Genomic DNA, 26,434 nt, shown 5'->3' with positions numbered 1-26,434 from the left:
TGTGTATTATTGTATAATATCGTTATTATATATTGTTGCCTATAATTATTTAAGTTCGAAACGACCTTTTGTATATTATAAAAGAACACAAATAAAAATTTCACTTTCTACTATAATAATAATCAAATATATAAGTAACAGGTGCCAACAAGTGTTGGCAAAAAAAAAAATAAAAAAATTATAAAATTTAAAATTCATTGATAAAAAATATATCGCTTAATTGATATTATAATTACTGTTTATGTCAATAGTATAGCATTTTATAATAGCAGTGTTTTATTGACTCGTATTAATACGAATAACATTGAACATTATTTAAATATATTCTTTCCACGTGACAGAGAATTCGACCGAACGGAATACAATCGTTAGTGACTCGATTGAAATATGTCTATGTAATATTATTTTATAAATATGTATAAATTATTCTCTTGGGTGTATAGGTACTTTTAAGCTTCTTACGGTTAAATAACACACTGTTATATTAATTACTGAAGGAATTTAGCTTTTAACAACAATAATAATAATAAAAATAACAATAATATTATTATATTAAAAACACACATTCCAAATAATTTTGTAAACGTGTTTGTAAATCGATGTATAACGTTCGAATTGTGGTTTTCATTATTAAACACAAATTGATTTATATTGTTAATATGTTAGATGTCACTGAATGTATCTATAGACGAACCAATAATAATTGATCATATCGTTCTGCATTAAATTTATATTGTAGACTTTATAATACCTAATTAGACATCGATGTTGTGTAAAAATACCATGATTTTATTTTGATATTTTTCCAAATGTGTTCTATCTTGTAAAGTTACCATAAAAAAAAAAAAAAAATATCTTTTGTAGACGCCACCTACTTATATTGTATATCGCGTACGCTATTATATATAATATTAATATACCGTATGTAAAAATATTATATTCTATACCGTCTGTTACCTGTTAAAAAAAAAAAAAAAAAATTAGCTATAAACCTGATTGTTTTTTTTTTTTTTTTTAATATATGTTTGTGAAAAGTTTGATAAAAAAAAAACCCGTTCGTTTTGATTTTCTCGCGTGGTATTCGAATCGATCATTTCATGTACAGAGATGCACTGCACTCGATCGGCAAACAAAAACAACAGTACCTCCTGAGCAGCGATTTCCAATCGTCAGGATCATTTGCGTTTTCATCCACCGTCCCACAAGTGCATTCCGACCGTAGCTCCTCGGAACCGTGGTTGCACTTGGTCACGTCCAGCAGCCCCGGGCACTTGTAAAGTCCACCGTGTGCGTTGGCGTCCGGGCGACGGCAATGCGCGTGGACGTCGGGGGTGGCCTCCGTAACACCGTCGTCACCGTTCGGCGCGTCCGGCGACCGGTCAGTAAAGTGGTAGTCGTCCTGGTCCGGGTTACCTTCACGTGGCGTTTCGTCCTTGACCGGGCTGTCCCGTGGCGGCGTCTCGTCCCGGACCGGGCTGTTCCGCGGCAGCGTTTCGTCCCGTCCCGGGATACCACGTGGCGGCGGCGGTGGTCCCGGATGACTGCGGTCGGTGGACACGAACGTCTCGTCGTCGGTGGGCACAAACGTCTCGTCATCGGTTGACACGAACGTCTCGTCGTTGGTGGACGCGCAGCAGGACACTCGGCGCTCGGACGGCTGCCGGAGCCGGTAGTAAGCCTTCCGGTAACCATCGTACTCTACCAAGAGCTCGTCCAGCTGACCGTCCGACCGGTTCAGGTCCTCGCGGAACCACCGCAACCGGCCCGCCAGCTGGGACGCGGCCGCCCGGCGCTCGCTGTCGTCCCGCGCCTCCTCCACCAGCACTTCGAGTGAGCGCTCCAGCCGCTCGGCGTTCTCCACGATCCTCTCGACCGTCGCCGCGCCGTTCACGTCCATCGGCGAGCTCACCCGACGTATCACCTGCAACGTCGCGTCCGCGTTACCTCCGCCTCCACCTCCGTTGTCTTCGGTTATTTTGTCCCGTCCTCCACCCGTCACGGTGTTCGCGTAAACCACCGTCGGTGGCACCAGCACGTTCTTCTTGAGCGTCGTCTCTATCCATATCAGCTTCGACAGTATTTCCTGCGCCGTGTCCTCATAGTTTTTCCTGTCCCGCGACATCTGCGTTTCGTGTACTCGCGTGTGTGCGTGTATGTGTGTGTGTGTGTGTGTGTGTGTGTGTGTGTGTGTGTGTGTATAGTCGTTATTCCGCGATTTCGGCAGCGATTGTTTTTATTTTTTCGTTACTTGTAGGCATGACCACCACACGTATTGGCTGTAAACAAAAAAAAAAAAAAAAAAACATAAAAAACATTGTTTGTCCAGTCTTGTATAGATACGCGTTTGTTTTGCGTAACACGCGTATAATATTTGGGAAAATTCATAGCGCCCTGCACGGTGCCGAAGCAAGTTCGCATACGTACTAGGGAAGAAACATTTGTAATATAATTTCGAGCATAATCGCAAGTAGATGTACTCACAAGGGTTCTTAAGAGCCCTTAGATGTTTTTAAGAATCGTAGAGTGTTAATGCTCCATTCGTGTGATTCGGACGTCTCAAAATAATATCGGTTCAACTGCGTTTATGGACTTATGTGGTGTACAGCAAATGAGAAAAATACGTAAAGTATAAGCATAATCAGAGACATCACTGAGTTTTTAGCGATATAAGTATCCTAAAAGATTTATTTTGACCTCGAGTTGGACGGTCTTGTTCCATATCCACCAGTGATGAATTCTGGGTACTGCCAACATTCAATGATCAATATTAACATTTTACACTAGTCTTCCATGCTCTTGCATCTGACGTTTTCTGGAATTATTTGAAATAATTCAAACCCTATTCTAGATTTTAACATGTAAGATTACCAGTTAAATTCTACAAAAATAGTAAAGATTATGCATATAATTTCCGACGGAGATCACGTGCGTTTCGTTAAATTAAGTACACCAATTTTTTAATACATTTGATGGTTTTGAAATTTTTTTTTTTTTTTTGCAATCAGTAATTACGGTTTTACAGAATAAAAACCATTTTGAATATACTTACTTAATCCGATAAATAATAAATGTTTTTGAAAACTTTAAGCTCAATTTGTCCTTTAAGAAAATAAATGTAAATTCAGCATTAAAAGATACTTTTCTTTACTTAATATAAAAATAAGCTTTTTCTAAACTAACATTATGTTAGATAAGCGAACATTTAAAATTAAAATTTAAAAAAAAAAAAATTATAGTAATAGCTATAACCAGCTGTAGTGTATTTATTTTAAAACAAAGTAACGTATGTTAAATATCAGAGGGAGCACTGTCCCTCCTAATTTATTCTATAGGGACAATCGTCCCCTCTTGCACCCCCAGTTTACGCCTATGATGTATACTGTACCTTGTTTCTATTATATAACACGATGTAAGCTGTCAATAAAAAAAAAAAAGTAAATAAAATTATTTTAACCTAAGATTTAGCAAAAAAAACAAACAATACTAAATTCAATATTTTTATTTAATATTAAGATATACTCGTAAACTTGTTTTTAAAGTAATAGTTGGCAAACTTAATTTTACTTTCCATGAAAAAGAACATTGTTTAAATTTGATTTGTCTCTGAAACGTATTTCATAATATGATTTTACTTAATCTTTACATTTACTCAATTTAATAAAAAAAATATTTAACTTTCGTCTATCTCGTTTAAATTTTAATAAATTATAGTTAAACTTGTTGTATTTTTTTTTTAATCTAGAATTCACTGATAATCACACAATATATTTCAAAATACCATATTCTAAAAATATTCTTTTACAGTTTTGAATTATTTATTATACGGATAATCAACATGTTACAAGCTAAAAAGCTATGAATAAGCTAGTATTAATAATCAGAAGAATTTTTAATATAATTATTAGCGTAAATTAAGTTTCAAATATTCTAATTTTTTTACTTAGCTTGAAATAAATTATATGTGTTTTGAAATTACTATTGTATTATTATGTGTGTGGACAATTAATTATTTAATAATTTATTATGAAAAACCTATCATTTATTTTAGATTCATCGTCTAATATTAACCGTCTATATTAAATCTATATTATATTATCGTCTATATTAAAAATATATAATTGGTACTAAATGTACCTTAAAAAAAGAAAAACATTCTACGAGAGCAAAAATCAACTTTATTTTTAACATAATTTTATCCTGTTTTTGCGTCATTTTTGTAGTATTTATACTATTTCGCGCTTTTTTTCTCAAAAAATAGATTTTAAAGAAATATTTTTTATTTTCAGTGATTATTTTTTTAGTTAAAATTTTTAATAAAATTTGAATTTTTTTTTATATTTTTAGGTAATTTTCTATATTTTCTAAGGCAATATTGTTTTTTTTTTTTTTTTTGGTCATTTTAAGTACTTTTTTTGGTAATCAAAATCCTATCTATACTCATTAGTGTTTTAGCATATTTTAATTCACTATGAGATATTTTTTCATAAATTATCGAAAAAAGTCATGAAAAAATAATATTCTGAATTTAATTAATCATCGAAAGTAAAAAATGTTGTTTAATTCAAGCCAGTGTCGATGCATGTCATCGATTTTTTTTTTCTTTTATTATTTAAATATCAACAAGTAATTTTGATCACTAGTAGCCATTGTGGTAGCCATTGTCGAAAACCCATCAGTTTTGCGAACTCAAAAGTGAAAAGTGGTAAATTTGAAAAAAATATGAACTGCATCTCCGATACAAGAACGCTAAAACTCAATAACTTTGATAATATAATAATTATAACCTACTTGTTACGAAATAATCAACAGTGCGACAGGTTTCTTAACGTCATATAGGAATTGTATCGCGTACGACATAAAAACGATTTGTTTTATAAAAATTTATCGTCGATAAAGCAACTTCGACGATAGATAAGTATGAAACAATATACTATACGCTGTATAAAATGAAATTACAGCGTTACTACACCAACTGCCCGAAACACATGCAAATCTTACGAAAAAGAACCTGGCGACGTGTTAATATCACGTTTGGTTTTCACAATATGTTCAGATCTTATGAAAATAAATAACTACCAACTCAAAATTTCGATTTCAAAAGAGTTTTCTTTTCTTTTTTTTTTTCATACTTTCGTCCAATTTAATTTAAATGGATTTTATAAATGCGATGCCATTAATTCATATGGCATTTATTAATTTTACTTCAAAAGATATCAAAATCGCACTTCAGTGGATAATTTCAATGATAATTTAATACAGCTTTAATCTTGTACCATATATTTGCGTTACTACTATAAAGTAGTTTATGTAATATTGCAAAAATAATTAAATCATGGTACGCATTCTTCCCCTCTGATTTCCACCTGCTATGTCTATATGAAAACTATAATACCGTAGTAATTCATAAATAATATACGGCCACAAAGTGAGATGTGTGTATTAACTCAGATTTAGGTTTAAGAATATTTACACCAAGGTAAGATATTCAAATACGCCCAAATTTTCCAAATTAAAATAAATGGAATATGATAATTAATTTGTATATATTTAAACAATATGTAAGTACAAACATTGCTTATTTAAAGTACTTAAAACTTAATTTTTCTTGATTGTATCACGAATAAGTCATCGATCACTAGTGTTTGAAGTATAAAATATTTCACAGAAATGTAAAATATTCTATTTTTTTCTAATACAAATATCAATTATGGTAATTTATAAATTATTAATTATATAATCTAAAATTTCTGGTTCTAGGTATAATCATTGATAATTATGGAATGAGTACCGTGGTCGAATTATTATTACTATATTCGATCTTTTTATATAGACTATTTATAGCATTGTAGTGAAACTTGGTTTTTATTCCAGGAAATGGCTTATCGTCGACATAATCGACATACAATATGTTATATAATATATTATGATGGTACTATTATTATGATTAAACATACATATTATATTTATACTTTAATTATTTTTGATATGTAAAATATAATTATTATTATTGATTTATTTATTAGAAAATAATTTATCAATCCCTTATAGGCTATCACATAGAAACAAATTAATTACATAAAACTGACTAAACTAAAATAAATTATATTCCTTTTAAAAACTGGCTATATGGCATACCAAATTTATATTTATATATTTAAATAAAAAAAAAAAAAAAAAATGATACATTGATAAGTATATTATACTATATTAATATACAATACTACAGTGCACTAATGTAAACATTCATTATAAACGTATAATATTGAATCATTCATATTTTTTGGTATGTTAATTGTTCAATAAAAATAATGTTGAACACCATTTTAAATATATAATACCAAAATAAAACCATCACTAATGAGTAGTTAGTGATTGTTTTCCCTTAAATTATTAAATTATGAAGGCAAGTTATAACAATTATACGTACAAATAAATTGTATTTAAAAAAAATTAATATTATATCGTGCATTTGAAATATTTTATAATTTTAAATTTCATGACATTTTCAAACACTACCAATCACCGAATCAAAGTAAATAATCTTCAATTTTTCTTTTTCGATTGATAACAAAAATTGTGTGAACTTGTTTTGACCAACTGTTGATCGAAAATAAGTTAATTAATTTAATACATGTAAATGAGAAATAATATTTATTTTCAATAAATACTTTTTAAAATAGGTACGTTGTTTTCATTATTATTTGACTACGAGGCGAAACGGTGACGTTTCATGAGAACGTCATGTCTTACAGCATATTGGTGTTCTATGGGAGTTTAAAAATAAATTCATTCACATTAATTATGCTCAATAATGATTTGTTATGTATAATATTTTGCTATCTGTATTATAATTGGATGATATTTACATTATATCATATTTTCGTGCGTACATTTCAATGGTAAAACTTTTTTTCCATATTAATTAAATATTTTGTCTATAAAGTTTGTAATTAAAAAAAATAAAAAAATATGTGCGCCTTCAATAATTTGGAAACTGTTAAACCCGGGGTTAAACCACCGTTAATCCGGCCCTACGTGTACTGGGTGTTTACTGCTATAATAGCACGGTACTGAAACATTTTCTCCGCATATTTCAATGACCAGGTAAAAACATGATACATCTTGTGAGTATGTACGTACTGGAGCATGCATAAAATAAAAATGATCCTACTACGTAAATTTTGAATGCCTGGAAAGAGATTGCAAAATGTTTTTATACGGATTTAGCTCCATCAAAAATAATAATTTAAGAGGATATACCAAGGAGTATAAATTACAAGGAAATGAAAAATCCCGGGATTTTGTAGTATTCACTGTAGGGATCGGGGACACGTATTCTGTAAATCAAATCACGAGAATAATAAAAGTCTTATGTATCGTGTATACAGTATACAAGCAATGATGTATACAAAAAATTCGAGGATAACGAAATCTCCTTTTTTTGTAAACATTACAGTGGTGACATTATTTGAATAAATTATTTACGAACCTAATTATTATGTACCAAAATGGGTAAGACTATAATTAAATAGGCGATATGCTGTGCGAACAAAATCAAATTATCAATGAAATCTAATGTTATATATTATATATATATATATATATATATATATATATATATATATATATATATATATGTGTATGTATATATAAATAAAAAAATCTCTATGTGAATATTATCCTCGTTCAACTTTACGTTCATAAAATTCGATGATAGTAGTTAAACATAATTTTAGATTCTGAATAAAGTAAAGTCTGTATTTGATGGCTTTATAGAAATGGTTGCATTTGTGTGATCAAACATACAGTTAGAAAAACTTTATCAAAAGCATCATACGGAAATAGATCGTACATTTATCAAGGATTATATAATGGGCAAGTTAAAGTTCTAGGAGAATCTTACAGCCAAATAAAAGGTTGAAAAAATATTTTAAAATTATTGAATTTTACTTGGAAATAGATTTTGATAAAATAATAATCATTATTAGGATTAAAAGTTTAACGAAGAATATTGTAGTAAAATTCGACGCTAAATTTGGTCGAAAGATTATTGTAATTTATAATTTTTTAAAACTACATTATAACTTCCGAAAGTGTTGATGAAAGTTATTTAGGCTGCAATCGTTTGTATCTGCTAAATAATAAATAATTTGGATTAGAATCTTGTCGATACGAAAATATTGAAATTAGATATATTATAATAATTATTTTGTTAAAATATTAATTAGTTTTTCATAAACACTCTGGTCACATTTTATTCCTCATCGGTAAAATTAATCAAATTAATGTATTTATAAATGTCACAAATCAATTTATCCTTCGTTCATCCGCTCGCTACTAGTATATCCTGCCCGAGTCGGTGTAGAACGAACGCAATCGGTTTCAGTATAAATGTAATTAATATTCTGATAGATACCCGAGTATTAAGTAAAGGTTTGAGTCTAAAGTTCAATCATCGACACTTCTATGTCATTCTCGATCTCGTCGGCACAATGGTTAAATTATTATTTCAAGTAAAATTAAGTACAAGAAATCGAATATTCCAAATGTTGGAATATATTACAGCTTTTATATTATTTGTGGAAATTATATATTGGTGATCATCTAATTAAACATAAATAACTGCAAACGCATAGTATTCAAATCGTTCTTAGACATTCGATTTCTATTTGTAATAATTGATTGGAAGTTGAATTATTCAAAAACAACGTTACACTAATGCAGTTCATTAACTCAAAATTTATGTCGTTAAGAGGTGTTTGTGAATTTATTTATTTATTCCGGTTTCAAAATATTGCATTGTAATTTAACAGAATATTTATATATACATACAAATAATAAAATCAATAATTTAACTTATATGAAAAAAAAAAAAGAAAAGAAAAGAATATATTAAGGAAATAGTTAATTTATATTCCAAAGAAAAATCGACAAATGTTGACAGTATTAATGTATAAATATATTTATTAAATGATTATAATGATTTTAATTTCTAAAAAATATAGCCTAGAATAAATTCACTGATCAAAAACAAAGTTTAGTATTTTAACTATTTTAACTAAGCATGAATAATAATGACTAGAAATTAATTAATGGTATGTGTTTTCAGTGATAAATTTATAAAATCATCAAAGATCATATTATGACTATTTAATTCATAAAAATATTGCAGTTGTTATCAAAGTACCAAAATTACTATTTTATATTAGAGCTCCCTATTTCATGTATTCATGTGAAATTAACATTCGTTAATCTGAAACCATGAACTTATGAATCCGTATACACGTGGATACGTATATTCACGTATTCACGTGATCATAAACTTAAGTGTTGTAATATGTAGGTACTCAATAATTAGTCATTATAAGTATACAAAATCTACTGCAAATTGAATGTAAACATTTGATATATTTATAATGACAATTTTCAAATAAACTAAAAACCAAAACTTATTATTCCACCAACACAAGAATATTTATTATTTTTATCTTCTTCATATAACTCATAAAATGATATATTTCCTATACGTTTTGTCTACTCCCATATCGAACTTTTATTTTTATCCATTATTGTGAACATTTAAAAAATATATATATGACATACAAAATAGAGAAAAGTAAACCGTGCAAACGGCAAATACTTGTTGGTAAATTTGTAATTGATAATCGAATTTATGAATTGTTGATTAAATTAAAAATTTTATAATAATAATAAATATTAATTAATATATCTAACTCAAGAATTTATTGAAATCGATGGAACAAAGAAATTTCAAACCATCTTACCAACACAATTATAACAGAAATTTGTTTTTAAAAATAGTGGCGTTTACGCAAAATTTTGCAAGCCGTGGAATTTATTATTACACTGTAATGTTCAATTGTTTGGTAATTTATTCAGTAAATAACGTTTTGTTATTTTATAGCATTTTCGTTATTTTTCGGTATTTTGTGGTTCGAAAATTCTCGAGGATTATTTTTTCAATAACTATTTATCTTTGATTTATCAAATAATAAATTGTTTAGTAAATTAATAATGTTTCATGAAATTATTTTTCAAGTGTAAATTAAATATATCTAATGCTGTGTTGTTTGTTTAATAATATAATCAATTTCAACATATACTAAAATTCGTTATTGACCCGTGATTTCAGTTTTATAAAAACAACTTATCGTTGTTGATAAACTATAAATATTTAAATTAAAAATGTTTATAGATGTGTTGGTAAAATTATTTGTGACATATAAAGGGAAACTATTTCAATTTAGTGATGTACTAGAATAAAGATTAACGCTAGAAAACCTGTTGTGGCCGTTAAATGAGTTTAATAAAAGTTATACTTATATATAAGTGTATTTTATAATAAATAGTATTTATTATTCGCAGCGATTTCTAGAATGTAATGGAAGCAACAATCTACTTGTATACGTACAAAATAATGTACATTATTATAATTATTATCATATTTTTCTTCCAACGTTAAGCATTAGCTTTGTAACGGATTTGGCTTATATCAAGTCAACATCCTTCACATTGTTAAATAATAATGGTGTATACACGTATTGAACACGTATGCAACACCCAAAGACGCAGATTCCGTACTTCGAGAAGCCTCTAAAGGACTAATCTCCATGGGATTGACTCGAGTTGTTTTAAAAATGTCAATCTTATAGCGCGTAAAAATTGGTTTTTTTTTTCGTCTTTCAGGTTACGACTACGAGAATATTTTACGTCCAATTCGCATATCCGAATATAAATATATAAAATTTAAATATAATATCAAGGATAAACGTATGTATGTTATTAAAATAATATTACGAATTTAACATAAAATAATAATTTATAAAACTACACACTTTCGATACAATATTTACAACTGTTATATTTGATTGTATTTTTAAGATTAGTTTTTAGCTTATTTGAAAAAGATTCTTATTTAACCGAGTGTGAATACACTTTTGGGTTCAGAAGCCATAACTTTTTTGTTTTAATAATTATGTTTTATCATCATATTTATTTCCCTTTTTTCCTATAAATGGTCGGGCGGTGAAACTGCGTCAGAAGTAGCACACACCAAATTATTGAAATTACGATTTGAAGATAAAATATGCATAAAGCAGGTAGCTTGTCAAGTGTCTCAGTTGTTTGAAAACTGAAAATATTCTTTAAAAATAAATAATCTTAATAAATAATCTTTATAAATAAAGTATGAATGGTTATTGAATAAAACTATTTTGAAAGACTGTATATTTTTATATTTATTTTTGTTTAAAATTTGCATCGTGATACCTTTTTGATGAATAAAGCTCGAATTTTTATTTTTTTATATATTTTTTTTTATATTATTATGCAATTTTCGCTGTACTATATTTCTTTCGGTTTCTTTTTCATACGCTAAGTTTCATTGTTTATTTCGATTAACTTAAGTACATTATACATGAATAAAATTTACGAGTGGTTAACGTGAAAATTTAGGAGTGTTACTGAAAACCAATAGTTTTCAGATTCCTGTAAAATGATTTATAATAATAAATTTTGAATTTATTGTTGTTGGACATCTTCTTACAATCACTAGTAATGCAAAAGTAGTGTTCATAATGCATGCGTCCATACAAATGATTATCATGGTGAACGGGCGGCTACGAATTTTTAATATATATATTAAGTTACCATATTTTATGAAAATCAAATGTCTCGCAATTAGTCTTGATAGCCCTTTTCAATATTTTAGTCTTGGATCTGACTGATTTATGGTGAAAATAACTTGTGGTTATGAAAATGTTTAAACAATTCGTTTGTGTGATGTCAAAATAATCGGTACAAGTTAAAAGTTCGCAGGATAAAAAAAAGGACGGGATAAGATGTAATCATTACCTAGAATGGTCTCACTAAAATAATTTGTAAGACGTGATCTACATGTCATAAACAATATTGATCGTAAGTGAATGAATATTAAATATTTTTGATAATGAAGGAAAACATTAATTGTGTACTGCAATGAAAATATTACAAAAACGACAAGAAAACCACCGACGTATAAATTGAGTTTTGTTTGAAATACAATTTTGACAGGTGAAGAATATTCTGGTAACTTATATAAGTATTATGTTTGAAAATCCCAAGAGATCTCTTAACTGTTATCAATCAGCTGTGGAACACAAAGAACTGGTGTCCAGACTCCTGGGGAATAAGTTAAATTATTTCGAGAGAGCTAATAAGATTAATAGTGATTACAATTTATAAGCTGTAAAATTAAAATTAGTTTTTTACATAATACCTTGGTTTTTGTTACTGGTTATTATAATATGTTAAATTTATATTTTATGTTTTCTTCAAATTGTATGTATCTTGTAATATTTTTTAAAATAAAATAAATTATTATTTATTTTCTAAATGAACCAAACACAATGTTATGCAATTAATTTAATACTAAGAATCTCAAACCAAATTATAATAATATTGTTTATTAAATGATAAATAAATATATTTAAATACATATAACAATAAAAATTATTTTTAATTTAGAAAAAAACTAATTAAGTTTAACGATTACAATGTTACATTTGTTGCCACATTTAGTACTAGATATATTTTTAATAGAACAATATAATATGTTATTAAAATAAAAGTAAATGTGTACGTATTCATATAAAATTGAAAAGGTATTTAGTTTTTTTTTTTTGTAGTCTAATTTTGTTAATGTCTTAATTGGGAAATATAATATTTAAATTTTGAGGAAAATATTGATGAACTTTTTTAAAAATCCAAAGGAAACCGATATTTATCCCCATATACAGATACAGATTTAAATTTTTATAGCTATAGGCACTAACGTTTTGCTATCCCAATTATTAAATATAATAGTGTCTTAAGTTATTTGAATTTGTTGACAATTTTTTTTTTTTTTTTTACTTTTAGTTATTTAGCCTACTTTAGATAAATTTCAATGGATGTCCACCAAATTTAAATGAACACCCACAAAGATCATTATTATGATCGATTATTATTAAAACCAATGTTTGGACAATTTAGTAAATGTTATGAAGTATTTCGTAAATATTAAATAAGGGATTTTTTCATTTTAATTTTTACACAAATTTGATATATTTTGATAAAACACTACGAAATTGGGCCCCTCCTAAACTTTGCCTCCCTTGACAACTGATTACTATGCCTATTGGGAAATCCACCGCAGCCCGTATAAATAAAATTATAAAATAAATTAAATTTAACAAGAAAGCAATACCGAGTGAAACCAATGTAATGAACAAATATAAGAAAAACCAATATTGTTATAAGGTTAATGATTGACGTCAAAACTTTGAGCGAAAAATAAATACAATTAAATATTCTCCCATTAGGTACGTGCGAGAATAGAATTTAATAGTTAAAATTGAAAATTAAAGTTGTATAAACAATTAAATATTATTCTCGACTTTTGATCCTAGTTTTTCTGTTAACAAAATACATTTAAATCTATATTAAAAGTGAGTTTTCGGTTAATTTTGACTATGCTCACTGAATAGCTATGTTTAGTATTAATACTACTTGAACAAAAATATATTTTGAATATGAATAACACTTAAAATATTTTTCCACTAAAAATATGATATATCTTACATACCTTACTCAGTTTACTTTTTTAATAGCCAATAAACGCTTCAGTACAATCGACTCTAATATTATTTGATTTATTTCATGCATTTCAAAGAAATATAACCTAAGGTATTTAGAAAATCATTAAAAAGATTTCTACTGTTGCAAAAACAGTTTTTTTTTTATAAAAAATAATTTATCTAATATTCATGGAAGTGATTTTTTTTATAGTTGTTTATTTATTTATTTTTTCTAATGAGTTATTCGATTATGAATGCAAAATCCGGTTAAATTCAGTTTCCATTAAAATTATTAATTTGTTCATTAATATAATTTCAAGACCTTGTGTAGTTAGTTTTCATACACGATCGGCAATCAATTATTTTGAGTATACTATTCTTCGCGACCACATTTTCATGACGTAAGTAGACACTCGGCGAACCAACAGCCGCTGACAATTCATAATTAATAATATTACGTGTACAAGTTAACTTTTAATAGTGGTTTTCACTCCGCCATTTGAATTTTATTGAATTATTATATTAACATCATTATTATATCAGACCGCAGGACACAGACTGTCGAACACAATTTCATCTTCTCTTTGTACTGCTAACATATATTAAATTTACTGCGGCGAACGCATACTAAATTGAAATGTTTCTATAGAATTTCTCTGATGTGTAATGCGACGCGGATGAAATGGCTGGACGCCCATCGTGGTCCTGGTTCGTAAACCAATAAACGAATAGCACACGAAATGCGCGTGGTAGGTACACTGCTTTCAATACCCGAGATGTTTTCGGCTCATTGAATTGTTAAGAGTCGGTTGGACCTCTGGTATCACATGAACGTTTATTTATTCGCTTTAACGCTCATTCGACACTCGATGGCTATCGTAACCGCGTTATTTTGTAAAATGATCGACTCGCCAAACTTCAACGGCATAATAAACAAACAAGCAGCAAAAAATTAATATTCAAAAAATCTCACACCGAAACACGATTCTATGCACCCTTGCGCGTGACGAGTCAACGGAAAAACAACACGTTTTTTGGATTCCGAGCCAATTATTAGCTGCAAACCCTTTTGGCGAGTCCGATGACTTCGGGACGAGCAGATCGGCCGGAACAAATTTTTATCCTACAACATTTTGGCGAAAATAACCCGGGGTCTCGGGCATTACGGTATAATGTCTCGTTGGTTTTCCATTGACTCGCGGTGCTCCAAAAACGAAAATCGTGTTGGAAAAAAGACGAATTTAGTTCTTTGTACGTATCACGTGAGTGGTAAAAATCGATTTTATAATGATTACTCTCCCATCCGAAGTAAGCGAATTCCTGTTCACTTTTCGTCACTTAATCATTATTTATCGCTTGACAGTCTTTATGTTTCCGATTACGTCGCCTACTGATTCCTGGTATTGTACGAATATTTTACACCAAATAGTTTTTGATAAAACAAAATTGCTCAAATATCGTTTGCACGTATACAGAAAATGACCTTGTAGTGATTCTCATATTTTATTGATAGTTTAAATTTCGTGACCGTCAATTATGTTGAAGTTGGATATAATTAAATGCCGAATCGCTGAAATTCAATAATATACAGTTATTTAAAAATATAAGTGTGACATGAATTAAATATATAAAAAGGAAGTAAACGAAAACCACGGAGTATTGAAAAAATAAAATAAATCGCCGTAATCAATCAAAGTCATCTCCGTTCGTTTGATAGTTTAATGATAATTATTATTGTTCAACTATTTTAGTATTAGATGAGACAAGAATGTATTAATTTTACCACGATTTCTTGTGTGTCTGTTCTTAGACTAAAATAAATTCTCCGATTATCACAATCTTAGAAATTTTCTGATTGAAAATATTGTATCTAGCTGGTACTTAGGGTGGGTTATTTTATGAAATTTCTAATTATTTTTTTATTTATTTTTTTTTTTTTTTTTTGATAATTTCGAAAAAATGATGAAAAATTACAAAAAAAAAATTAAAAAAATGCCAAAATTTAAGGGTTTCGACGATATCGAAATTTTGTTTTCATCGTAACTTAAAAAAATTACGATTTCGGAGATTTGAAATTTTCACTGATAAATCACATAACCATTTTCTAAAAATGGTAAAATTTTCAAAATATGTTACTTATTTTTATTTTCACTTCGATAAACGAGAATTAAAAACGGTTTTTGACTGTATATTGTACGCTACGCTCTAATGCCATAACACACGAACGGCACTCCGACAAGGCAATTCAAGTACATTGAAGACGACAGACGGTTTTTACACAAATCGTAAGAATAAGGGGCAAGGAATGCTAATAAATCACATAATTTGTATGGCTTTTTATAAAATATTATATCTGTTCATTATTTTTTGTTAGTCATTAGCTAATTTGATTTCATGATACGGCAGCTACTGCACTCAAATTGTTGGTACGAATTTATTATTTACGAAAGAGTTCACGTGGTCTCAATATGCAGTTAAAAAACCAATGGAACAGTTCCAACAACGAATCTAATCATTTGTAGTCGTTTTATTCTTTTGTTAAGATAATTTATGAGTTATTTGTGTGACATGACGATTATTTAATCCTAAAAATACCGTTCCGTTAATAATGTATACAGTTTATTCAATATTCATTCCAGTTGATTATGAGCTAAGAAGTGTTTTTAGATCTTCCAATATTTTTGGTCGTATCAATTTTGTTTACGGCTAGACTAGACGACAAATTCTTAAATGTGTTAGAGAAAATGTATAGCTAGGTGTTTCGTTATTCGCGTCAACTCGGCTATAACTTAATAGTTTCGTACACCATTTGAACTAGCGCGGCATTTGTTTTTGGATCTTAATTGATTTAGAACAAGTTGATTCATTGCCAACCGGTAGTAAACTATCTCATCCGGAATCTATGTGAATATTTGTAATAATTGCAGTCAAGACGTCGCAGTCACTATAACAGTTAACTATTACATTCTCCTAATGGTTTTTTATAACGCACAAAACCAAATATGTGAGTAATCGTATTTTTTAACTTACCATAAACGTGATGATACAGTGTCTATGAAATAACATAGGACTAATGTGTTTTCTTCGATTCTCTATTGTAACTCAATCAGCTGTTTACCACGTTTGTGTTGTCATACGAATTGCATAATACGGCTGTGTTCAATCTACAATAGCACCCAATAATTAAAGTGTCACTTTAAATTCGAATGAGTATCATTCACGGTTATTTAGAACAAATACTCTCTCCGTAGCACAGGGTTTGATTTGTTTATAGTCCATTGCCATTGAAAAGTAATGAAATTCCTTTAACAAGTTATACGAACAAAATCGAATTATGGAATCAAAAGTTTGGCAAATGGAATGTAACGCGTTGTGCATTCGTTTGTGAAATCTGATAATCCCGGAGAGAAGAGTAAAATATTTTAATCATATTTCAATAGCTACTACATTGAACACCACATAATACACAGCGTTTAAAAGTCCGATTTCATTAATTAAAGAACAAAAAATAATCAGCAACAATACAGCATTTGTTCGTATCATAATTAAACATTACAATAATGGTATACAGCAAGCAATCGATTTATAGCACATATATAATATTTATGCATGTGCAAAACGAATTACGATTTGTTGACATAAATATTTGGTTTAGGCAACCTGTTACATTGATTTAGCAATGAGTTTAATCGATAGAAAGACTAATTATGCAGCATCAAATACAGAATAAATAAATGTTGAGGTATCATTTTCGATAGATGGTATTTGTAACAATTTCTACACGCAATTATATATCTTATGTCTTTTTTTTTTATTTCTCTTTTTTTTTTTTTGCAGAACAAAGTATACAAAATATATATCAGATTAAAGTTTTGATAATATTATTTTTACTGCTACCACACGAAGCCAATCAGATAAACTAGAAGTAAAATAACACAAAAACTGCATACACTTTATTACTATTTCCAATAAAATATTTTAAAAGTTTTTATTATTCTTTATTGTACTACTTTATTATTAGCGAAGGCCTTGAAAAAAATATTTATTTTTATTTTTTAAATCGTTTACTGATAATAATAAAGATGGCGAATGGAGAACACCGTTATTAGTATCAGTTTTATCTTCATCACGTGCAATGATAAACAGTTCAAGAAAACAAATTATGAAAACCAAAAGTGAAATAAAATGTTTGAATCAATATATTAAACATAGCGCTCTAATGTCATTTAATTAATGTACCCCTCGTAGTATTAAATATGTTTTCATAGAAAATATACACGTATGAATACTTATATCATCTATTAGTTATGTATAACTTCGATAATGGTGACCGGTTATGGACATTATCGTTAAATAAATGCACTGTTGCGGTGGATTCATCAGATATATTTTCTAAATACCCAGTCATATTCCAATCACATAAACCGGCATATTAAATATGAAAATCAACTGCGTCAACACATATTTGTATCACAACGTTTAAAATAAATGCAAACTATTCCATAAGACACATCAAAACCACAAGAAATTCTGATGATGCTTATTTAAAAATTCATTAAAATTAAACCCTTAAGATCACCCTTAGATGTTTAGATCCTTAGATGTTCGTGCCCAATATCGAAGATAATATAATGTAATTGAACTTTATTTGAAATCAAGAGACGTCTGTGACCCACGAACCGTAAACAAATACTTCCTACTGAGTTTAGTGCATTTTAACTGAATGAAATATGTTCTTAGTTATTATGAACTATTGTTGCGTATCGTCAATACAACAATTTTTAAGAAGGATGTGTTTTAAGATATTCCAAATAATTACTCAATTTTAATTAAACTGTTATTTATTGTGAATATTTTTAAGTGCAAAACATTTAATTAGTTAGACAAATATACTGGCGTAAAAGTTAATGCTATGATCGGGCTGTAACATATCTGAATATTAGTCTGTTCGGAACTACCTTACATATACCGTTCTTGTGTAAGATACTGTGGTCCTTCAATAGAGTAATACGCTTGACCCGGATATGGTTTTTACCTAAATGTATATTTGATACATGGTGCTTTGGGCTTATGTGAACTATTTTTTAGCTTGTTTGCCAATTATCTAATGTTGTGTGTTAAGGACTTTACGTCACGACTTGGATTGTCATGTACGACAATAATTGAAAATGTATAATATGTACGTATTGTATTTTTGCTGTATAAACCATGCATGAATTAGTTTTGAGATTATTTCACTACAGACATTGTGCAAATGTTGAATTTTTACTATAAATATCGTTGTGCATCATCTCTGCGCGTGCACTGCGGTCGGAAATTGTTTCCGATGATGAAAAATAATCCAGCCCGATAAAACGTTTATGATATTCGTAAGGTATGCCTTTGTACTAGAAACGGGAACATTATAATAGAAAGGAAATAAATAATATATTCGTTTCTGTAGATAGCGTAAATAAACAATAAATGTATATTCCGTGTGGGTGCTCACTTCGTTATAATATTTCCATCTTTCTGGTTGATTTTATCTAATTAATTCGTATCTACAGGATGGCTGAATTAACAACAATCTCGGACCGTTTGCGTATGACATATTCTGTATCATCAGTATATAATAAACAATTTCCATTGCTTGTTTGTAACTGTTAAAATGAATCAAAGGTCCATGTTAACTGTTTTCTGGTTATATATTTACATTTGCCTCTGATGTCTGATTGAAATAAGCTCCTACGAACAAATCTTGGTAATTTAATTCCAATTTATTTTCATGTTTACTTTATGGTTACAATCGTTAATTTTATTTTATTTGAAAATATCATTAAGTAGGTTCCTACTTCAAACCTAACATAGTACTCTTATTAATGACAGAAAAAAATTATTTTGTTACAAATGAAAATGTGTTCAATTACTATATTTTTGAAAACAATATTATAAAGTGTATACATATATAAATTCAATATACGTTGTTTATTTCTGTAACATTGTAATTAGTGTAAGCTATTCTTTATTAGTTTTAATTGTCTACCCAGGTCGCTTTATGTTGTGGCTTATATCTCGTGTTGTATTTATAAATATTTTTTTATTGCCCTCGAGGATAGTAAATAAATCAATAAAAGCCTTGTCAGATATTTATTGTAAAACGAGATGGAAAAAAAATAGTTAACGAACTGTAAACACTATGGCCAAAATAAAAAAAATTCTATGTGGTTGTTCACTCTTAGCAGTTACGTTTCAATTAGATTACCAGAATGTAGGTAAGTAATTTACAGATATATTGTTAATAATTTTAATAATCCAAAAATACAAAATTTTTTTTTTTTTTATTTATTATAATTAAATGTTTCAGCATATTGCATGCTATTACAAGTTTGTAGATTACAGTTTAAAATACAAAAATAAAATAAAGGGATCAGGAAGGTGGTAGTAGTATGTATAAATGGTGGTGAGATATGAATGTATTAAAGGGTTGTTACCTTCCTTCTTGTTTAAGGGAAGGCACTCAGGGTTGTGAATGTTCGAGAGCCGATCAGTGCAATTATAGTCTGCCAAGCTAAATAAAGCAGCACTTACTTGTTTTACCGTAGACCTTCAGATATCGATGCGAGGTTGAAAAAAAAGACAAATGCAGAATTTAACTACACTGGAACCGGATAGTTTTCAACACTCGTACGAAGAACGCAAGCCGAACGGATTAAAATCACAAGTCAAAATAAATCGCACGTATAAACTCTATAAACTCTATCATTAATCTTATAATTGTTGCGCATGCACAGACGACCAAAAAAAAGAGTTGCTTCGTTGATTTTACGATCGTGCGCTTATACTGACAACCTAAGATCAAGAGCTCCGAGAAGGGTAATGTGTGACCCTGTTATATAGGGACGTATGTCGGCATGGATCTTGGGCGGTCCTTTGAAGATTAGACTTTATTGTTCGATCTGTGTTGTCCGTGCGGGTATCGAAGGAACCGTTATTTATTTATTTAAAATAGTTTAAAATCACATACATACAAATAGTATACATTATTATAAAATATTTGTGTCGTCTTTTATAATCGAATGATGCACATCATTGCATAATATTCGTGACTAAAGCGAATTACGGTGGTAATAATGAAAGATATTATTTTAATCGTTATTGTGACAAATATCTACGTCTGTTGGAAACTTAAAAGTATTTTTAAAATAACCGTTTGGGTTTAAAACCGATAGATTTTTTTTAAAAAACAAAATTTAACCTTTTCGTTTCAGTGATATTTGATCTACAAACTCGAATAACTGATTGCGATAAAGTACTACATTATAGTATACCAAAGTATTCACTACGTAATCTTCTTATGATATTTATTTTTTACTTTTTGTATTATAGCTAATTTTTCTCCCGGTGTTCAAGTTTATTTATCTCGACAAGCGAAATGTATGTACTTATTTGTTCGTCTAGATGTTCGGTCTTGAATAACCATATGTTAATAATTTTCTTATGGTATGATATCGAACTAATAATAATTAAAGACCGAGATATCGATTGTTCTCGATATATTTAATCAATCAATGTACAAAGTGAACGGCACGGTATAATATATTGATATTGCATTAACATTCCTTTGATTCGATTGTCTAGCTCATCACGAAATGAATTTACCCTACTTTGGCTTTGAAACACAGGCGATCCGCTGCGCTACATTACGTTCGTACGTTAAACTTTAATGTGAACATTAAACATTTTAAAATTAAAATAATAAGACCGTCGAAACTCCGTATAAACTTTAAAATACCACGCACTTGCACTGGTTATGGAATGCTTCAACTCATTTACTATAAGTGTAAAAAAATTTTAAAATAGTTATTAATAAATTAAAAAATAAATTATTTTATAGTATTAATAGTGCATAATGCAATGTTAAAATTAATTGTAACTTTTTTAACATTTAACATAAATATCTAATTTATCAATGACTTTAGTATATTTAAATGTAATGCTACATAAAAGTCAGTTTAAGATGTCGTTAATACTTTTTTCATAATTATAATAAAAATTAAATAGTTTATTATTTTTTGAAATCTTATTTTCAGTATGAGTTTTTAATTTATACCATATCATAACGATATGATACAATACAATACCATTGTACAATAATAATAAAAAAAATGTTCCAATCGTTAACAATATGTTTCAGAAGAAACATTTATTCAATAGAACTTCGACTATACTTTTAATATTTAATATTTTAACCACCCCCATTGTACCAACTAAACTCTCTTCCCTATCAGATATATCACTTGTTAAAATAGCAACTTTTTGGTCGATATTGTGTACACATATACAAAAAAATCACATACACAACAATACACACACACACATCACGGTAAAACCTATGCATTCATTGTTTCATAAACTCTAAAATGTTCATAGTACTATGTTATGTACAACGTCGGGATTCTATTGTGTAGCTGTGCTTCAGAAAGATGAGTTCGTGAGAAATATAATAATTCATAACGTTAATTATAACGTGGTTCAGCTCTTTGTTTTCAATTATTATTGCTACAGAAAATCATATGTTAACGCCTTGGATATGTACGGATCTCGAAACACTTCTGGAACAAAGGTCGTTAATTACCTACCTTATCAATCAGTCATAAATGAGTTATACATTAAATAATAACATCATTGTTAATTCGAAAAATCATCAGAACACAATGCACCTAATTGCGTGAAACCGATTCGTCAAGGCAATTGTAATAACTTTAATTGGGCGTTGATTAAAAATTAATATAAGAGCAGTTAATATTGCTTTTAGTTTCTGTCTATATTTCTAAAAAGAAAACACAAATTGTAAACTACAAAAAAATGAAAACCCAACATATCATGAATGCGCGAACGTGAATTTGTAATGATATCGTGTTGACTAGTTTCCGTTGAAATACATTAATTAATCACATTCCAGGTAAAAGTATTAAAAAACCGTTGGGAGGATCGACAAAAGTCATTAGCCGTACTTAATTATAAATAATTTGCTGTAGATTATCCTGTGACCGATGTGGATTAGTTTAAGATGTAGTTAATACTTTTTTCATAATTCTATAATAAAAGTTATATAGTTCATTATTTTTTGTAGTCTTATTTTCAGTAAGATTTTTAATTTATACTATACCATATCGATATGATACAATACAATACCATTGTACAACAAAAATATAAAAAATGTTCCAATCGTTAAAAATATGTTTCAGAAGAATCATTTATTCAATAGAACTTCGATTATACTTTTAATGATTTATTATATACATAGGTTTTCGTTGACTTTTCAAATTTAAAATAATAATAGACACATCCTACAAAAACGAATGATCGTATCTCGTTCAAGCTCTTTCCAATCCGAGATCTTTTTGAACTACGATTTTATTTACATTCAAAAAGTATAATATTTAAAATATTCGACGGTGTTTAATGAGAGAAACGTAAAAATCGTTTATTGAAGCATTACCTCGTAAGAGTTTATTTGTCACCCTTTAAATATAATACAATGCATCCCTAAAAATATTACAAATTTATTTGAAATAATAAGAGTAAAATTTTCCATTTAATTTACTTCCCATGAAATCTTGACGCGTTTCAGTGGAGTTTTATTTGGAAACATATGCTCGTGACCCCGGTCGTATATTAACAGTACACATTTGAATCCTTCTACCTAATATAACATGTCCACTAGTCAACAACGCATTCATCGTTGCTTATTCAGCTATTTCTTTAGAGCGTCGTAAATCCGGTTCTCATTTTATGTCAAAAGCTCACAAGCGAGAAAGTCGAAAGTTAAAAATTGCTGATACACCACGGTATGGTGAGGTACAGGGACGGGTAAACGATATGTCTGACTTGATCTATAGAATTTAAAACCAAATATGTACGATTGCTCTTTTGAAAAAAAAAAAATAACGACTCTGAGAGAAATAAGTCGGAGGTGGCTCAATTTATACTTCTGAATATCGTTGACATATTATTAAAGCCAAATTTCAGTATGTTATTGACGAACATTTCAAGTGTATTAACTCAACACAAATATTATTAATAAATATCGAAGACTCCGATAGTAAAATGCTAATATATGTACTCTGCACGGTCTAATGATTTAATATAATAGTACGCGATAATATATTAGACAAGTTCGAAATTTGATCTTGACTGAAGTTTTTTTTTTCATTTTTTCTCGATTATTCGGAAATTCAAAAAGTACCCACCCCCTTAGTACCAACTAAACTCTATTCCTTATCAGAAACATCGCTTATTAAAATAACAACTTTTTGGTCGAATTGTGTACACATACACAATAATACACACACACACACACACATATCACGGTAAAACATATACATTCATCGTTTCATAAACTCTAAAATGTTCATAGTACTATGTTATGTACAACGTCGGGATTCTATTGTGTAGCTGTGCTTCAGAAAGATGAGTTCGTGAGAAATATAATAATTCATAACGTTAATTATAACGTGGTTCAGCTCTTTGTTTTCAATAATTACTGCTACAGGAAATCATATGTTACCGCCGTGGATATGTATGGTTCTCGAAACACTTCGGGAACAAAGGTCGTTAATTACCTACCTTATCAATCAATCGTAAATGAGTTATACATTAAATAATAACATCAATGTTCATTCGAAAAACATCATCAAAACACAATGCACCTAATTGCGTGAAACCGATTCGTCAAGGCAATTGTAATAACTTTAATCGAGCGTTGATTAAAAATCAATACAAGAGCAGTTAATATTGCTTTTAGTTTCTGTCGATACTAAAACGAATACACAAATTGTAAACTACAGAAAAATGAAAACCCAACATATTATATAATGCGCGAACGCGAATTTTTAATGATATCGTGTTGATTAGTTTTCGTTGAAATACATTAATTAATCACATTTCAGGTGAAAGTACTAAAAAAACTGGTGGGTGGATCGACAAAAGTCATTAGCTGTACTTAATTTTAAATAATTTGCTGTGTATTATCCTGTGACCAGTGTGGATATATACTATAAATTATCTGTGATATCAGCAGCACATTATTTGATAATGTGTACGTTTTTAGTAGTTTTTTTCAACAGCGATGCCCGGATGTGTCAATTTTCGCGTATGCTCAATACCGTTTGAATATTTTGAAATGTTAATTTAGCGTGAGAAACTGTTACGATAATATAATCGGATTCATTTATATAAGCCGGAATTCTAACGAATATCAAAACGAATTATGATAACCAATTATCAATATAATTTGATGATAATTTCCATAATTACCTTTTTCATCGTGATGTGACAATAATTTTTATAATTTAACATTTCAACCTCCACAGTTTTGTATCATCATCATATTTTTTCGATTGTTTATTATTATTTTTTTTTTCCGACGAGAATTAACGGTACACATATATGAAGCTTAACGCCAGAACTGTTCGATTGAACACTACATTGCGGTTAACTTGTCCGAAACGTTCCTCACAAAGTCGTTTGTCGAACGTGACGAAAACATACACACCCGTACGAACGATTTCACTGAAACTGCCGTTCAAATAAATAATAATACAATGCGTCGTAGATTAAATAAATTTACATTTTAATGCGCGCACCGATAACGGACTCTACGACTCGTCTTCCAGTACGAATAAAATGTATACCGGTATACCATTTATTTTATTATTTATTTATTTATTTATTTATTCTATTTTATTTTATTTTCATCACCGCCTCCGAACATAATCCCATTTCGTCCCAACGCCTGTTGTAACGGTCCGTGCGTAAAGTAAAATACAAAAATTATTTTCGCGTCGACTGCGAAAAATATAAAAAAAAAAAACAATGTTACAACGTATAATGTTACATTTACGCTCGTGTATCTACAGATTATTTAATACATGTATATCCCATGACGATGTGTCGTCCATTGTTGTTACCACGGTTGTGTGTTTCGGGCGCGGACAGAAAAAAAAATTAATAATCTCTCGTAGAACGACCGAATGTTCGCGAATAATTGTTGTTTGAAAGCGACAATTACCGTCCACTAACGGGCTCGCGTGATATTTCGCCACGGGCATAAATTACGTTTCGTTCCCGTGTCCATTGTCTTCGTCGTATAATTTCGTTCCGATTAACCCGACATTACAATAATACGTCCGGCCTCGATCCCATCGCACACGTACTACGGTATACACGCGTGCAAACGCATTTCCGACCGGAGTCTCGTCGAAAAAACCAATGCAATACTATTGGATTTTGAGGAATCCGTTGGTTTTACCGCGATGTGTTTTTTTATTTTTATTTTCGGTCTGTGTACACAATTTCGATCGGCAGGATCAACGCACTCAATAAGAATAGGGCGTGAAGGTAATTTTTTTTTTTTTTAAATATCTCAAAAGTTTCCCGAAGAATTGAAAAGAATGTAGATAAATTTACCGAAAAACTTCAACCGATAGAGTTTCGAATACTTTTTCACGCACTATTTCCATTAATTTATGCACGGACAATTTTAAACAAGTTTTTTTCAGAATACATATTTACTTTGTAGCCAATGAACAATTGTGTTATGGGGAAACAGCAAAAAGTTATATTAGCTAGTAAGGACATAATATGTTGACCGAATCGGATATTCCATTGGGTTTCGATTATAAGATGTTAGTAATTTGGTTGTTACTTTGGATCCGAAACCTTACTCAAATTGTAGTATCCTAACCTTATAAGAGTTTTTTTTCTTATACATCTTAATGAACCAACATCAGAATCTTACATTAATTTACTAATTCAGCTCTTAACTGGAACATATA

General features: G+C 29.3%; 1 protein-coding gene across 2 annotated transcripts; it reads right to left on the bottom strand.

The window, feature by feature from the left end:
* Positions 1 to 918: 918 nt before the first annotated feature.
* Positions 919 to 25,148, bottom strand: LOC112690034. 2 transcript variants are annotated; one of them, XM_025564038.1, is made up of 3 exons: positions 24,915 to 25,148; positions 1,146 to 2,276; positions 919 to 957 (listed from the first exon to the last, which is right to left on the bottom strand). In XM_025564038.1, exons 2-3 carry the CDS (start codon positions 2,120 to 2,122, stop codon positions 954 to 956), a joined length of 981 nt encoding a protein of 326 aa, XP_025419823.1. In that variant the 5' UTR covers positions 2,123 to 2,276; positions 24,915 to 25,148; the 3' UTR covers positions 919 to 953. The 2 variants fall into 2 exon arrangements, with proteins under 2 accessions (XP_025419823.1, XP_025419750.1); XM_025563965.1 differs by lacking the exon at positions 919 to 957 and having other exon boundaries at positions 1,058 to 2,276.
* Positions 25,149 to 26,434: the final 1,286 nt, after the last annotated feature.

The sequence above is a fragment of the Sipha flava genome, unplaced genomic scaffold (genome assembly GCF_003268045.1).
Source record: "Sipha flava isolate LNK unplaced genomic scaffold, YSA_version1 0_pilon_pilon, whole genome shotgun sequence".
In the NCBI taxonomy this organism is placed as follows: Eukaryota; Metazoa; Arthropoda; class Insecta; order Hemiptera; family Aphididae; genus Sipha; species Sipha flava.
The sequence above is the reverse complement of the archived record's forward strand: the minus strand, read 5'-3'. Positions and strand labels throughout refer to the sequence as shown.

Excerpts from the sequence above, each read along its gene's own strand:
- LOC112690034 (XM_025563965.1), bottom strand. The coding sequence starts at position 2,122 with ATGTCGCGGGACAGGAAAAACTATGAGGACACGGCGCAGGAAATACTG.